This window comes from Bombus terrestris, chromosome 6 (assembly GCF_910591885.1).
Source record: "Bombus terrestris chromosome 6, iyBomTerr1.2, whole genome shotgun sequence".
Lineage (NCBI taxonomy): Eukaryota > Metazoa > Arthropoda > Insecta > Hymenoptera > Apidae > Bombus > Bombus terrestris.
In genome coordinates, this window is record NC_063274.1 from 7,219,035 (window position 1) to 7,236,641 (window position 17,607).

The window sequence follows — 17,607 nt, forward strand, 5'->3', positions numbered from 1 at the left end:
ATGAAGTTGTCAACTTTCTCACAATAAAGTAACGTAATTGGATAGTTTATAATAAGGTTCTTAAATATTATTTGCGATTTTTACGTAGGTGTTTGGAGATATAAAAATCAACAAAATTACATGAGCCAATATTTTAAATTGTATAATAAATTCTGGAATAGTAAACGGACATTCTACTAATCAAATATAAGTATCATTACGAAATCATCATAACATATGCATATACATATATGAAATTGCAAATTACCAATATATATTTTGAAATAAAATGAAAAACCACAACTTTTAATTACAAACTTGCCAGTCTTTACCCACCTATAAATTATAAGTGATGAATCAAATGACGTGATTGTTTGATTACTTTGAGAACTTGAACTATTTACAGAAAAACGAAATAATCGAGAAATTAACATATCAAAGATTAATATACGAAAGATACATTGATATAACAATAAGATATAGAGATAATACATATATAATCCATCTTCGTCAGATTGGTTGTATGAAATTCATCTGTGGAAAGGTTTCAAATCGGACGGAAGTAGAATCGATACTCCAGAATTCGATAGTGGCAAAAGTATGGCCGAAAGCGGATTTTCATTTCTGCTAAAGACAAAACAGCAAACAACACAGTGAAAACTATTATTATGACTGAGTTAAAAGTACTTTATTGTATCTTCTTGTTAACGTTTTTCGAGTTGACGTCACAAATTCGACCATCCTTACATGGGCACAATAATGGTAAATGTATATTTATACTATTTTAATTATCTTCATTTCGCCACAGTAATATACATCTTAAATAACGTTTCTGTACTGTTGTTTGATATATGATCAGGCATTGTTTACTTGAAATATAATTTTATGTTAATACAAAGTCCTATGTGCTTGTTAAAAGTCAATAAATTCTCATTTTTCTAAGAAAATTTAAAGATCTGTACTTACTTGCTTGTTAACAAAGATACTTTATGGTATGTTTATTGATAGTTTTCTTTTTTACGTCGTTGAATTATAAATTAATTCATGTATTCGCACAAATACAAGGTTTTCTTTATTATTTTGTAGTTATCATTATATTGTGAGCATATTGTCAATTATAGTGACAGAGATTTACAATGTTTGTAGTATTATACTGTAGCAGATAAAATGTTGATATGATATTATGTTTTAAGAGATAAGTAAGGAATTGTTAGTGAAAATTTTATGTCATACATGTGCATAGAAACTTCATGAATGTAAAAGTATAATATGCATACATAAAATTTTATGTTAATAATATTAATGAATGACAATATTTACCAATTATTATTGATTATTATTATATCAAATCTCTCTAAATGATTAATATATTTCTGAAGTAATATTTTATAACTTATGATGCTTTTATATCGTTTATATTTCATAATTTTTGCTACAAATAATCTGTATAGAAAATTGATAATTTATTTAAGATTTTTATCTAATAAGAAATGTTTCATAGCCTTCGTACAGGATGACAATGATGTTCAATACCTTTTGGACAACATACCTATGTCTATGCATAAGGTTAGTTGCATTTCTTTTCTTGTCTTATCTTATATTAGATTCCATTAGATTACATTAGATTAGAGAAGAAAACCAAAATTTTTGCGTTAAATAGATAATTTCAAATAAACAAATTTTTAAATATAATATTAACTGCAATGAGTATTTTTCTCCAAATATTTTAATGAAATTTTTTTATTTTTTAAAAATATATATATAATGTTCTAAAACGAATGTTATATGATTCTATATAATGTTAAATTTTTATTTTATAGGATTTTACTAATACAGTACAGGGGGCTGGGTAAGCATAATACTCATTAAAATAATGGTGAGTGAAAGTAGGAAAGGTTTTCATTATAAGTTTCCTTCTTCAGTTTCAAAACATTTATCTACAATGCTATAATTTTCTATTCATCTCTTTTTTATTTCATGCAAGGCTAAAAATTAAAAAAAAAATATAAGAGATAGATATTTAGGATTTTTAATTAATTAGTTGTCTTAATGTGATAGCACAAAAACGATATAATAGTTTAAAATGTGAAAAAGATATGTTATTAAATATGATGATTTTAATCATTTAATAAAATATTTTAATTGTTTTATTATAATAATACTTTTAAATAACAACTTTTTTAAATTCTAAACACTTCTTTACTAACTGTGATTACTTCAAACTAATTTTTCTCATACCTTTCCTATTTTCAATTTCCACTATTACAAATATATTTGAAAATTACTATTAGATACATTAAAATTTTCAAACTGATTTTTAAGGGACACGACATCAGACGAAGATAAAACACAAGATTCATTGTCTTATGTTTATTTCAAACCACATGTTTTGGACTTTAAAGAGAGGTATATAAATTTTGGCTGTGTCACATTAATATAGGTGAATATACATACAATGAAGATGTTTTTGTTTCTAGACAACTTGGTATACCCCACCAAGAAACTGTGATCTTGTTTAATAGTGATCAGAACAAAACAATCCACCTTTTATCAATTTCTGGAAATACACGTCATTTCCATTCATCATTCTTTCGAAACAAAGTAAGTTTTTCATGGAGTAAGATTTTATGTCTATTTTTCAAGAGACAAAAGAAATGAAAATATCTAAAAGAAATGGAAAATTGATAAATTAATTTTAAAATAATATAGAACAATGTAAGTAAAACACAATAAGTTTCATTATCACAATTTAATCTGTATAGGTAATTCCACCATTGGGGAATACAACATTTGATGTTATCTTTCTTGGCCGAGAAGAAGGTGATATTGATATACATCTTTTTATACATACAGCGGATGGAACTGTGAAATATCAAGTAATCACAAATTATTGTATTTATAATTGTAAATTCTACATATATTTTTCTTTAATTAAAAATATAATCTTATCTCCACATAGGTGAAAGGAATAAGTGTCAGTAGTCCATATCGACTCAGACCTGTAGTGGATGTTAAATTACCTTTAAATGCAACATTTACTCCACTTATATACATGCACAATCCACACTCAGAAGCTTTACAAGTATGGATTTGTTTATATATTTTTAAAATTATTATATAATATATAAATATATAATATTTTAAAAATTATTTACTTTTTATTTTATTTAATAATTATCTGTATTTTATATTTTATGAATAAGGTATTAGAGGTATATAGTAGTGGTGGAGAATTTCAACTAGAATTACCATCAGGAGAAGCAGAAGGTTCACGTGAACTATGGGAAATTCCACCATATCAGACAAAGCCTATCATAAGATTACATTTTAATGCTTACACAGAAAAAAATCATACTGCATACATTAGGTTTGTGTCACAAATGTTATCTTTAATTATTCTAGATTTAATTATTGATATTTGTCTTAATTACAGACTTAAAGTAAATAATACTTCAGAAGTACTTGTTGTAACAGTTGAAGTTGAAGTTAAAAGTGAGGCTGGTCTTCATTGGGGTGGAAGTTCTGGAGTAATCAATTTAGGTATGGGTGGCTCACTGCAACCTCCCATCCAATACCCTATTGCTTTGAAAAATTCGGCAAAAAAACCAATAAAAGTTATGGTAAATAATTTTTTTAATATAATTTATGAAGTATTTGAATCATTATAGACAAAAGAATTTTTATATATTTTGCAGAATATAATTAGTACGCCAGTTTCTAAAGCATTAAAACTTCATTTCGAGCAGGCGGTAATTCCTGGAGATACCGATATACCGATTGCCATAGGAACATTAATTTATGACTGTACGTAATTTCGCTGTATATATGATATATGATATAATAAAATATACTATTTTATTTTAGGGAAGACTGGTTTAGAATCACAACATTTTAAGGGCAAATTAGTGATAAAAGCCATAGGTCCTGGTGGTTCTAGTCAAAAACTAACAATTCCATGGGTAGCACAAGCTCTACAGGGTGGACTAGAAGTAAACGCATCAATTACGCATTATTGTTCTCTCCAATCTAATCAAACACGAAATTTTAGCGTTGTTAATAAGTTTAAATTACCATTAGCTATTACAAATGTCACAATGTCATCGCATATAAAGGCACTTTTTACAGTAAGTTACAATGATAATACAAAACTCCAAGAAAAAATTTAATTAGAAATTAAAATATATATCATTTATTTTATAGATAAAAAATTTTATTCCAAGAGTAATAAAACCAGAGCAAAAAGTTAATATATTTTCTTTACAACTCGAAAAAGATAGGAAAACTGATAATGTGAAGATGGAATCGTCAATTTTAATTCATTCAAACGTTTCTGTAACTGAAGTTCCATTGCTAAGTTATGATGGAAAAGTAAGGAAAATTGTTCCTGAAGAAAGAGAAAGTGACGAAGGCACGATGAATTTTGGCACAGTAGGAAGTGGAACTGAAAATGAAGCTATTTTTGCTTTGGAGAATCAAAATCCAATTAATATAGATTTACATGGTTGGGGTGTTAACATGCCTGGTGCAGTATTGGAACTTATGGGTTGTCAAAAAGGTCCTGCTGATTTATTGGATAAAGAACTTCATAATATAACTGTATGCAGTCACACGGGTAATGTAAGTAATAATTCTATTATAACAAATATTTATTGCAATATAATAATCATAAAAACATTAATAAAACATTATTACTTAATTTTAGCAATACATAAAACCTGGTCATTTAGCTATTTTTAAAATTAAAGTCAAAACTCCAATGGTTGAGGAAGATACAATTGTGGGTGATGTATTCGTTAGGACAACTTATGAAAGATTTATTTTACCAGTTTACATGCGAGTTGCATATGGAAGAATTTCTTTGAAAAAACTTATTTTTACAGATTGTTTCCCTGTAAGTGGTTAGAATATTGTACCAAATTATTGGTGGATTTATCTGAATTTTCTGAATTTTTGATAAACCTTTTTTAATAATTTCTATTGTAATCATTTTGCAGGGGTCAATTTGTGTACAGCAAGTAAAGGTATATTCAACATTCATTAAGCCTATGCAAGTAACTCGAATCGCACCAGTAAATAAAGATAACAGAATAAAATACATACCTTTAGAAGAAGCATCAATGCCTGTTATAACAAAAGGAGAAAATTACATTGGTTCAGTAAGAATTGAACCATCAGTGGCTTGTAAGCATAATTGTTATTTAGGCTTATCACTGGACAGCAATGGTTAGTTATCTTATTATACACACTATAATTTAAATGATGTTTATATATGTACATGTATTTATATTATTAAACTCATACTTTTTATCTTGTTATAGCTGGTAAACAGTGGTTGAACACCTTGGCCCTACCTTCAAATACAAGAAACTCTGATTTAAATTTATTAAATATCAAATATACACGATTTCTTAATTTAACAGGCAGTCGTTCTTGGGACAATATTACGATGCGTTTAGATACAACAGAAGTTCGCGGGCACAAATTTTATTTAAATATAAAACCACATTGGCCCAGTTTATTAACTGGTGTTGCTAATAGTAAAGATAAAGTCGCTTTGATGTTTCCTTTGACGCAAATTGGAAATACGTCCTATAGAACGCTCAAAGTGTACAATCCAAGTATCACTCCTGTAATAGTACAATTAGTTATGGATTGGAATTATCCACAAGGAACAAGACTTTATCATTCGTTACCTACTAAGTATGTATTTTTCGAATAAATAAACAAATATATATACAGGGTGAAACTCATAACTTTTAGGATAGATAGTACTTTCCAAATGATGAAAAAAAAGTCCTAATTATACATGGGTCGAAAAATGAATATTTTCAAAGTTATAAACAACTTTGTTTCGATTAAAGCGACAAACTGGTTTCGGAAGCTATCGTACCATATTCAAACAGTGGATTACATTATCATTTCTTCTTTTTCTAATTACAGAAAGCTTTCTAGATGTCCGCCTTCCATTTTCACACATGTTTGACATATTTGTATTAAATTGCGTACTTTTTAAAAAATTCTTAGACGTGTTTTAACTATTTCACTAGCATTTTATATTTTCTGACGTAATTCGTCTATGTCATTAATTGTTGAAGAGTACATTATACTTTTAAGAAATCTTCACATTATTTCCATATAATATGATAGCTTCTGAAGCGAGAAGGTCAGTTGCCTTAACTGAAACAACAAATTATTTTTAACTTTGGAACTGTTAATTTTTCTTCCCATGTTCATTAAGACATTTTTTCATTGTTTGACAAATACTATCTACTCTTTTTTTGTTTCACCCTATATAAAGTGTTGTTCGTACAAAAATTATAACAAAAACATGTAATATGAATAAATATATTTTTATGTATAGGTTTAAATTTACATGTGCAGACTGTGGATCTACAGTTGCAGAAGAATTCAAGTTAGAAGAAAGTATAGTAAATAGAGAAACGTTCGAGAAAGAATGGAACATTACAGTAGCATCACGATCTATTCCTTTGTATTTAAAACCTTCGGAATTGAGAACTGTACAAGTATCATACACACCTTTCTCACAATCTTTATCATCTGCATTTTTATATATTAGGTAAATTTCATCACCAAATTCGTCAAAATAAAGAAATGAGTAATAAATCTTCCTTCATTTTCAATAATTGTAGGAATAACATGACTATTTTGGAAGTATTGCGTGTGATAGGTCAAGGAGCAAATGCACAGTTTAGATTTGGAAATCGAAAGCCAGGTTCTACTACGCCTTTACTATTCGAACTTGCGGAAAAACATCTTAAAGATTGTGAACGTATGTACGTTTCTCTACCCTCGTTCTATCGTTCAAGCATAATGAAAAAATAGAATCATTTTACCAAAAATTACCATATATTTAATAATTACAAATTAACATAAACTAGTACATTAAAAAAAATAACTTAATATATTTTATTCTTTTTCTGAATAATAGGAGAACGATTTAAACGGAGTCTGGTTCCAAATCTGACGGTTAAGAGATCCTTTATGGCAAGGAATACAGGAGAACTTCCTATAGAAATCTACGATTTTTATATTAACGGTTTACGATGCGAAGGGTATGGTTTCAAGGTATTGAACTGCACGCCGTTCAAATTGATCCCAAATGCTGCAAAAAAGGTGGAAATAGCATTTACGCCAGACTTCACCTTGTCACAAATCGAAAGGAAGCTCCTGATATCTACAAGTTTGGGTTCTGATAGTGATATCGAGAATGGTACGGTGATACTTAATTTACTCGCTACTCTTCCTCCGCATTCTTTGGAAGCTTGCACAGCGGCACTTTGGAGACCGTCATGGGAATACACTGTGCGATGGGCAGCTATTAGTCTTTCGTTGATATTATTAATATGTGTTCTCGCTATTTCATTTCTTGAAGCGGATCGAATATTACGGGGAGCTTTAGCTAACTTCTCGAAAGAAAGTTCAGTTCAACCACCTCTAGATTTAAGGTTATTATCGCACATGCCTGTACACACAGCGCAAGATTCGACTTCTTTGAAAGAGAAATTAATAAATGAGGAAAAACAGAAAATGGCAAAGAAGGAAGAAACGTATCCAGATTGGGCACTGATGAACGTGAAAAAATATAAGGACAAAGATAACATGCAAAAAGGACTGAAAATTCCTGACTGGTCTGCGGATGAAGAACGCAGATTTAAGCTAGACACTGAATCGAAAGACATGTTGACATTTAAACGGTGCGAAGAATCGAATTTAGATAACAGTAACGTTATAAGCAATATTACGCTTGGTGTCAAGAAAAGGAATAGTAAAAAGCAAAACAATGTACAGGAAGTTCAAACGGATAATTCTGTGGCAGAGACCGCATTTTCTGATATCCAGGGAACTCAAGAAAAGAAATACCCTATAAATACGCTTACAAAGACAAGTCCTGTAACAAATAGGAAAGGAAAGTCTAATCAAACAACAAATGTTAAGACGGAAACGAAGCTGGTCGATCATGAAGTTCAAGTTGACACAACGGGACTTCTTAATAATACTCGAACTAACAAGCTAGATAGCAAAAGAAAACAAACTGCAGTTGGAAATAGCAATAACAATCACGTATCCTTTAAAAAATTTGAGCAGAATAGTAATCAACGGAACATTCATCTTTCGGAGGAAGAAACATCGTCTACAACAACAGAGAGTTCTGTTCAAGATGATCCACCACTTTGTAAGGTGAGAAACCTGGTCAAACTGTATGTACATCAAATTATTACCTCTATTCATTTTATGAATTAGAAAATAAATTTTACAATAAATATTATTTGTTACAGAATTTCGATCAACCTTGTGGAAAATCCGATAAGTTGCAAAGGAAATCTGCAACTAAAAAGACTAAACCTCAATCAATTGTTTCTGTGCCATGCGTAGATTATAGAGATAATTACGAAGGTGACTGTGACGACGATGAATATGATAAAGAAAGACACAATAATCCAAACAGATGGAAAACGAATACAAGATCTACTATGAAACACCATATTCATACAACCCGTACTGTTGAGTCATCCTTCAAGTTACCACGACAGAATAAAAATCCTCCTAGAAAGGATAAGGGATCCCAGAAACGTCGAGTCATCGATAAAGGACATGTAAAAGGTATATAAAATCTCCAAATCTCTTAATATAATTTTGTTAATTATTGACCATTACTTATTAATTATTTTTATCATAGTAGCAACATTAAATGGAAGTACTAACCAAAGAGAAGATGCAACACGTGCATTGGGAGCTGTTTCCGCTCCGTTACCTCCGCCGCCATCATGTTGGGGTGAAAATCGAGCTAGGTTTAGTGACGTCGTAGCACGAAATCAAGAGAGTATTTCGTCGTTTTCGGATTTAAATAAGTTACACAAAACTCAAACGACCACGCATAACATGTCAATGGTTTTCAATAACGACACCAAAGATGTAGATTATACTAAACAACAATCAAGTCAAGAATTAATACATAGTACGAAGGAATACAGAATGGTATCGAAATCTCCGTCTTTCTGCTTTCAATCTGTTGAGAAAGAGAAGCCACTTAGTCAAGATTCTTTGAAAATGCAAAATAATTTGCAACATTCAAATAGTTATTTCATAAATGCCTTCACAGAACCACTGGTAGGTTAAAAAATAATGTAATTTAAGATTGTGTGATACCTATATTTTTACAATCACAATTCGATTGGAACTTTTCAGTTTGAACGTGAATTGGTTCCATACGACGATCTTCCAGAAACCGATGAACCATTAATGGAATTAGAGAGTCCCGAGGAAGATACACGATGTCAGTTATGGGAAGATAATAATCCTATGCTTAAATTATTCTCTGATAGTACAACTGGATTTCAGTTGGATTCACCAAAATCCTCAGAGAAACTTCCAATGTTAACGGATACATTAAAGGGTAAGAGATCTTTTTATTACATAGTATATAGCAACTAAATACGACCATATTTTTTTTTATTTTAAAATAATCAAAATATTATGAACTTGAATTTACAGATAGCTGGGTAACAGTCGAGTCAAATTGGCAACCTTTATATACTAGAACAGCAGTAGGAGAAGAAAGAAGTGGTGTTTGGGGAACAAATACAGGAGGTGTATGGGCTGCAAGTCCATGGGGTGCAGCTGCACCATCTCTAGTTTCACAATTATCTTCATTACAAACAGAATCGGATACACAAGTAAGAGAATAATTTTTTACTCATATATTTATCTCAATTCTATATACAAAACTCTTTCAATATTATTTCAGGAAAGATCGGATTTCGATCCATTTCGTTCACTCAGTACAATATGGACACCATCATCCTCAGAGTCTTGGAAGAAAAAGCACGAAGACTAATCTCGTTTCCAAAAATTTTCAATATTGTATCTTGTGATATCTAGACCTGGTTAAAGCAATTTTCTTTTCTAATATGGAAAGTAATAATGTATTTATTAGCAACACCTTTTGTGATTGGTAATGCTTAAACTACAGGCTAATTTTGTTATTATTCATGTTTCTCGCATTTGTGATATGTTGTTGAATAGTACGTCGCATAATAATACCGAATAATTTCGGGCAAAATTGTTTTGTACTTGTTAAATTTTTAACGTTGTCATTTGTTGTCTTATGTTATTATTGGTACTTTAATATGGTACGTTGAAATTTCGAAAAATATCGAATCGAAATCACAAGCTTTTTCATGGTTTCGAGTTAGAATGACCAACCAAAGTCTGAATTGGAAGTAAAATTTTACAACAATCGAAACATAAATCAATCAAAGAAATGAACATATAAAAATAAGAGAATTTCTAATTTATTGATTTTTGTTTTTTTGATTATTTGTTATTTTATACTTTCTACACATACATGAAAAATTATTACAATACTCAAAGAATGTTGGTCTTGATGTTACGTAAAGAAAGGTAATAATTAAGTTATTTGGAACGAGTGAGAACTGTGATTTTTATAGTCTTGACTTGTAGAAATTTCTTCGGTAAGTTTTCAAAACATTTTACAAAGTTATGATGTATACAAAACAAAATAAAAATGTGTACCTACTCTTCAAGACTGGTAAAAAAGTTACTGTGTTTTAATAATTTGAATCTTACTTTTATAAATAATCTGTTTTAAAGAAAGTAGCTTAAAATATTCAATTATTTATAAAAAGAATTATTAAAATCTGCTTAAAATAATTTAGTAAGATAAGTTTTATTACAAAACTGATAAAGTATATTTATGAAATTTGATATCTTTATAATTTTAAAATATAAGTATTTAAAATTTTTTGTGGTGCAGAAAGTAAACCACAGTTATAAGGTTTGTATTACAGATAGTTAATGTAAAATAGAACAATATCAATCAAAAATTTTCTGTTAATTTAAGACATATAAAAATTATTTTTTTCTTACAGATTATAAAATTGTCTGTCTACAACCAGGTTTTGTTGTATTGTTCATAACACGTGATTTAGTTTGTTGTATCCTTTGCAAGAGTAACTGTAAATGTAAATATATTTCATTGATTCATCCTATAACTAATTACATTAAACATATTTATTTATTACATACTATATTTTCATTTTCTATTTTTTTTTGTAATTTCTTTCTATTTATTGCAGAGCTGCTTATGCGCGTTAATGGGACATTTTCATGAAGTATCTTCTCCTTCGGTCTTTGTTGTGCCATTATCTTTCTCAAAAGAATTTGATTCTCCCATTCGATCTTCCGAATTTCATCATCTGTAAAACTCATATTCCTCCTTCTGTTCCTTACCTGTTTGATGCCTATAGAATTAGCTTCAGATATTGAACTTCTACAAGAAATTAAGTTTGTAACTTCATTGTTTTGTATTATATTTTCGGATCCTTCTTCTTTTTCACTTTTGCTATCCTTTTGGTTACTTGTGCAATTAGTGATTTCAGGAGAATGATGGGACTCATTAAGCGATCTTGATGTGACATTAGTTCCTTCAGATTCATCGCCAGACTCATCAGAACAAAACGAGTCATTGCTATAGATGGAATCTTCATCTATGGTGTCTTTTACTAAATCTGTAGATTGTTCAACATCTTTGGGGGTCTTTGATTCTTGATCACAGGTATTTTCCTCGTCAGTTTCTTCTTCATCCACTTCATGAATACTGGGCACATGATTGAAACTATCTTTCATTTCAGAAAATTGTTCATGAATTATTGCATCTGTTAACGTTAATGTATACAGACACCTACAATCAGCCTGACTCTCTTCTAAGCATGACATGGGAATGTATAATCAATAAAAAGATTCAGTAATAAAAGATTGAATTAATAATAATATAAAATTGATTCACTGGTATTTTCAGGTTAAGAAAGAATTATAACATATATGAGTTTTAGTAACTATGGCAGCAAAATAGCAAAACAATAGAATATTGAAAATCTTCATCAATTGAATGTTTCAAACACTATATAGAGGGGGAAAAACTAAATGGGATCAATTAGTATAGTGTTCATATCCAAAATAGAGCACTACACTAATTACATGTAATTAATTAATTATCTAGGAAATTGGCATAATAGTATACAGAGAAATTTTCTGAGAGTTACAGTTTTAATTTAATTTAATTCCTAAGCAAGTCAAGGATTTGCTTCGTAGACTGAGAAATGTAATTTTTTAATTACGTCATAATTAGATTAGTTCTATCTTTCCACTGCTAAGTGGTTATAACATTTTGCTGTTCATAGATTAAACTTGTTTTGAACCAATATACAATTATAATAATCTGAAGTATTTAAAATATTGTTAGGACAGGTACGAAAATCAAGTTAAACCATTTTTTTTACACAATAATATATCTTTATATAAAAGTCTAAAAATATTATTTTAGTCATTGGCAAATCCAAATACTTTCAAACTGCCAGCATCACGTTTTCTGTCATAAGTATCTTTGTCATCACATGCATATGCTAACAAATATTGTTTTGGATGCCATGCTACTGTAAAGGTTGCTGCCTCTACTGGTATATCTGCAATCTTCTCTCCAGTTTCAACTTCACCTATATCTATCACAAGATCCTCAGATGCTGCAGCCAATAATTGTCCATCATAAGAAAATGATATCGTTCTCACTGGCCATTCTAATCTTGAAAATGTTCTTAAACAACACAGTTCATCTGCATCCCATAAAGAAACTAATGCATCTGCTGAACCAGTTGCAAAATACCTTCCAGTAGGATCAAATTCTATACAAATACATGTTCCTGGATGTGCTTTGATTACATGTAACAGTTCTAAATCTGGATAGCTAAGTATATGAACACAGCCTTGACCATTAGTTAGATAAAACGTATCAGAATCCTTATTCCATGAAATTTCATTCACTTCAAAGTTAAATTGTTCTTCCGCACGAATTTTCATTACCCGTGCATCAATAAAAGTCACTAAATCTTCTTTATTTCCTACTGCTATTGTATTACCATCTGGTGACCATGATATATTAATATTTTCACCCCTTGTACTGATGTTTGCTGTGCATTTTTGAGTCCTCGTATCCCATATACGAACTGTCTTGTCTCCACTCGCAGTAGATAATAATTCAGGGTAAAAGGCATGCCAGCACAATTGATCCACACTACCACCATGTCCTCTGAAAGTTGTTTCTTGTTTCTACAATGAATTATATTAATAGATTGAAATTGGTCGAACTGGTTTTTAAAATCACAACCTCAAATAATAAAATCATCAAAATGATTATTTTATATTAATCGTAATTTTATAAAATTGCAATTAATTAACAATAAACATTAGGTAACAAGTAAATGTTTATAAAAATTAAGTGTTAAACAAAGAAATCACAACATAAAAAAGAAACGAAAATTGATATTGAGGTTATGTTAACTTACCAAACGATCCGGACAAAGGGAGAAAATGCAAACAGATTTATCAAAAGATCCGGAAGCTAACAGTTTCCCATCGCAACTCCATCCTACGCTATGTACTTTAGCAGAATGACTTTGTTGTTCTCTAATTTTGTTGTGTGATTTGAAGTAACTGATCAGCTCGTCTACACGAGAAGCGGACATTGTTTTTTCATTAACTGTTAGCTTAGCTAACTTTGTTTATCTACACCGTCTAACTATTCCTTTTTCAATAAAATATCATTAAGTAAGAAACAAGTGACATGCAAATATTTACATAATTTTTGATTAATTATTAAAGTAATTATTTACATGTTACACGTTTCATTTTAATCACAAATGAATTATGAGCTAGACTTGATATTCAATGCATTTGTGTGTCGCATAATTTGACAATTTGTAAACTTCCTTAATATTTTCAAATTATTTACAATATTACTATCTCAATACACAACAAACATTTATAGGAATGGTTAGAAGTTAAATAATGTGATATATATATAGTGTTACAAAACAATATTATTTATACCATTTGATATTCCTTTAAAAAAATAAGTAATCAATAGATGGCGCATATTTATTAACGAAATTAGATAGAAATCAGGAATGTCTATCTAATTTTATTATTTGTGCGCCTTGGTTCGGAATTAACATTGTAAATACGTAACAGTTTGAGAGGTAGCAGTCTCTTACCAATGGTTGATATTTAAGGAATTTGTCCGTCTAAATTGTAGTTGTATTTGTAGTGAGGTGAAGATGCGAGAAGCGGATGTTCATACGCGATATACTCGCAGGACGTCACCTGATCCGATCATTCCTATCGCCTGATTAGTATACGCGATAATCTGTTTACCGCGGCAAGTTTGCAGTCAGTCTAAGAACAATGTCGACATCGTTAACAACATTTTGAAAATTGCGATATGAAAGTGTTTGCGCAAAATATCTGAATTATCTCAAATCACAAATCGAATAACGAATATCCGAATAAAATTAACACGTTTTTATCTCAAATAAATTTCTATCGTCATTAGGATAAAAAGCGTTTACAAATTTTTAGAAATTACTGATTCATAATGCCACGAAGTCGTTTGGATGCCGTTTACAGAAGTATTTTGCTAACTAAATTCTTTACGAAAGGCTGGGGTAGTCCTCACAATCTTAAAAGGTAAGAGTACTTTAATTTTTATCCTATTTAGAATAAGTTTGAACATTTGCACCGTGTTCTAGAATATTCTAGAGTATACATATACCGATAAAATGCGTATTATAACGTTAATTATTATTTTTTATTTTGTGAATAAGTAATATTTTAGTCTTATTGGGAGAAAAATATGAATGTTTAATTTTTAAAAGAGAAATAAACAAAATTTAAAAAAATGATGAATTCTGAAATTTAAAGTAACATAAATGTGTATGCAAAGTAACATATATGAGTTATAAAGTATTAATCATTAAATTTATATTTTAGGATTTTTGAATTTAGAAGACTCCTTGCCAACAGAGAAACATGTTATAAACTTATACCCCGTGATTATCCAATTAACATAACTAAGGTATAATATAAATGTTTTCCTAATAAGATATATGTATAATATCTGTAATTTATATATATATTTAATTAGGATGAAGAGTGGTCAGATTGTCATATCATAGAAGGATGTTTTGAAAGTCCATTCAATAAACACCTCCCTGATATAATGCCTTATGAGACAATAACTGCACATTTCCAATTAGTATTACCACCAAAATGGCATTCCCATAAAATAAAACCCATTTGTTTACATCTTGCTGGTACAGGAGATCATGTGAGTAGATTATTTTTTAAATAAATTATAGTATTACTTTTCATTTTAAATATAAAACTCATTGATAACATAATATCAGTTCTTTTGGAGGAGAAGAAATCTAATTGCCAAACCACTACTAAAAGAATCAGGAATTGCATCTTTGTTATTGGAAAATCCATTTTATGGTTCAAGGAAACCACAGAATCAAATGTAAGAACTTATATTCCAAAGGTTTGTAACATTAAAAACATATTGTATTTCAGAACAAATACATATTTATATATTAATATGGATTTGATTTTTGTAGACGATCTTGTTTACATAATGTATGTGACATCTTTATCATGGGAGGGTGTTTGATAATGGAATCAATTGTTTTACTAAATTGGTGCGAGCAGCAAGGTTTTGGACCTTTAGGATTGACAGGCTTATCAATGGGTGGTCATGTTTGTATTCTTTCATTTCATTTTAAATCTAAAGGTTCAGTAATATTGATAAATTAAATTATATAATAGTAAACATCAACAATGTATATTGATTTATTGATTTGTTTAGATGGCTTCATTAGCAGCGACTAACTGGCCGAAACCAATTCCATTAATCCCTTGCCTTTCATGGTCAACAGCATCACCAGTATTTACTCAAGGTGTAATGAGTGCTTCGATTAATTGGACGCTTTTAGAAAACCAATATTTTGAAAATGAACTATATCAAAACGATCTTGCCAAAATGGTGAAAATTATTGGTAAAGAAGTAAGAGGATAATTATCTCAAACGAGACATAGATTTTTATATACATTTGCAAGAAAAAAAATATTTCGTTTATTTCTAGGATGCGTTTTTAGCTGGTCAACATTTTGCACAGCATTATCCTTCGAGTATGAAAAGAGTTAATGAATTAAATCGTATGTCTGACAATACTACTGAAGATGTACATACTACAACTGCCTCTGAAACTGTGATCAATAATAAAGTACATAACGACTGTGATTCGCAAAACCAAGACAATACTCTGAAGAATCAAGTTGCTGAGGAAAAAGCAGCAAGGATATTTCCTTTAAACATTTTATCAAACAAATTTAGATTAAAAGATTCAAATACACTTAAAGGTAATCTACCGTAAGGTAATTTAATACTTCGTATGTGTATTTATAACATATTATCATTATCAAAAATGATAAATTTACTCTTTCCCTTTTTTTTAACAAAATATTTCTATGGTTTAAATGTAGGTATCGAAAAACATAAAATTCCTCAAAAATTAATTTACCTATTTGGTCTCCCATAATTTAATAATTCTAAATGGTAATGAATTTCGTTGTTCTCATATATTTAGAATAATTCAAAGAAAAGTTAACCACAACATTTATAGATGTTTAATGTGTTAATAAATAATAACCTGTTAATAGATATTTACATTGCTAATATATTTATATTGTTTCTATATTCCTCAGTTTTAAATGCTAACTTTACAAAAGCATGGTTTGGTACAAGCAGGTTTATAGCACATTTTGCTTTGGCAATAGGTGTTTGTTTGTTACCAGTTCCAAGACATCCGCTATTTTTGGATTGTAAGTGGCGCGAACGAGAAGCATTGCAATTTATGTGCGGAATAATGGACGAATGTACGCATTTAAAAAATTTTGAAGTGCCTGTTGATACTGAGCTGATTATTGCTGTCTGTGCAAGGAACGATGCGTATGTCCCACGTGATGATTGTATGAGTTTGGATAAAATCTGGCCAGGAGCTGAAATTCGGTACATAGATGCTGGACATGTATCTGCCTATCTTCTTCATCAGAAAGTATTTAGGTATGCAATTGTATATCATATGCAGGAAAATATAAATATACATATATTTGGCAATGAGTACTATATCTCTTAACTACTATCTAAAGTTACTCTTTTGGTTTGTATTTAATTCGTTTACTATTTTCAGGTCTACTATAGTAGAAGCGTTTGAACGATCAATGAAGAAATATCCTATGCAAATCAGCTGATATCTACATACGCAATTTCAGCAGATGTCTAATGTCTTGTCTAAAATTTAGATAACTCTGAAGATAGTCTGAGCAAGTGGTTACTTTTGAAATGGAATTTTGTGTGTCTATTCATGATATTATTAAGAAGCATTATATTTAAATCATTTTTTAGATATTTTACGATTTTTATTGTGTCATTTGATAGATTTTACGAACTAAAATACCGAGGGAAGATAATCGTGTATGTGAACAGATCCTATTCTTTATACATTGTATAATGTACAAAATATTGTTTATTATCATAAAAAAACTATATAAAATTGTTATATTTTATGTAATGCGAATAAATTGTAACATAATCTGTAAAAACGAATCTAAATCATTGTTTTTCTGTTTATCGTGTTATTCATGTATGATTAGTGGAAGTTTACAAGGAATAAAATATTAATGCAAAATATTATAGAC

At 29.5% G+C, this 17,607-nt stretch overlaps 4 protein-coding genes across 7 annotated transcripts; 2 read left to right on the forward strand and 2 right to left on the reverse strand.

Annotated features, from left to right (window-relative positions):
* Window positions 1–362: 362 nt before the first annotated feature.
* On the forward strand, window positions 363–10,544 carry LOC100647499 (transmembrane protein 131). Of its 2 annotated transcripts, none has more exons than XM_012309384.3 (23): window positions 363–741; window positions 1,481–1,545; window positions 1,800–1,828; window positions 2,302–2,385; window positions 2,457–2,580; window positions 2,742–2,855; window positions 2,939–3,061; window positions 3,183–3,346; window positions 3,413–3,599; window positions 3,675–3,783; window positions 3,844–4,103; window positions 4,180–4,596; window positions 4,682–4,870; window positions 4,974–5,202; window positions 5,298–5,679; window positions 6,341–6,556; window positions 6,630–6,769; window positions 6,929–8,178; window positions 8,277–8,601; window positions 8,681–9,108; window positions 9,187–9,394; window positions 9,493–9,674; window positions 9,746–10,544. In XM_012309384.3, the coding sequence occupies exons 1-23, from the start codon at window positions 648–650 to the stop codon at window positions 9,833–9,835; spliced, it is 5,409 nt and encodes a 1,802-aa protein (XP_012164774.1). In that variant the 5' UTR covers window positions 363–647; the 3' UTR covers window positions 9,836–10,544. The 2 variants fall into 2 exon arrangements, with proteins under 2 accessions (XP_012164774.1, XP_012164773.1); XM_012309383.3 differs by having other exon boundaries at window positions 365–741; window positions 8,678–9,108.
* A 289-nt stretch (window positions 10,545–10,833) lies between these two features.
* Window positions 10,834–11,740, reverse strand: LOC100650361. The gene is made up of 2 exons (XM_003396079.4): window positions 11,047–11,740; window positions 10,834–10,974 (listed from the first exon to the last, which is right to left on the reverse strand). Exons 1-2 carry the CDS (start codon window positions 11,734–11,736, stop codon window positions 10,891–10,893), a joined length of 774 nt encoding a protein of 257 aa, XP_003396127.1. The 5' UTR covers window positions 11,737–11,740; the 3' UTR covers window positions 10,834–10,890.
* A 400-nt stretch (window positions 11,741–12,140) lies between these two features.
* Window positions 12,141–14,048, reverse strand: LOC100649575 (THO complex subunit 3). The gene is made up of 3 exons (XM_003396073.4): window positions 13,903–14,048; window positions 13,359–13,519; window positions 12,141–13,122 (listed from the first exon to the last, which is right to left on the reverse strand). Exons 1-3 carry the CDS (start codon window positions 13,946–13,948, stop codon window positions 12,340–12,342), a joined length of 990 nt encoding a protein of 329 aa, XP_003396121.2. The 5' UTR covers window positions 13,949–14,048; the 3' UTR covers window positions 12,141–12,339.
* Window positions 14,049–14,059: 11 nt separating this feature from the next.
* Window positions 14,060–17,515, forward strand: LOC105665840 (protein ABHD18). Of its 3 annotated transcripts, none has more exons than XM_012309385.3 (9): window positions 14,060–14,538; window positions 14,842–14,926; window positions 14,996–15,178; window positions 15,258–15,370; window positions 15,468–15,606; window positions 15,716–15,913; window positions 15,993–16,269; window positions 16,615–16,972; window positions 17,100–17,515. In XM_012309385.3, the coding sequence occupies exons 1-9, from the start codon at window positions 14,447–14,449 to the stop codon at window positions 17,158–17,160; spliced, it is 1,506 nt and encodes a 501-aa protein (XP_012164775.2). In that variant the 5' UTR covers window positions 14,060–14,446; the 3' UTR covers window positions 17,161–17,515. The 3 variants fall into 3 exon arrangements, with proteins under 3 accessions (XP_012164775.2, XP_012164776.2, XP_048262736.1); XM_012309386.3 differs by having other exon boundaries at window positions 16,687–16,972; XM_048406779.1 differs by having other exon boundaries at window positions 16,705–16,972.
* Window positions 17,516–17,607: the final 92 nt, after the last annotated feature.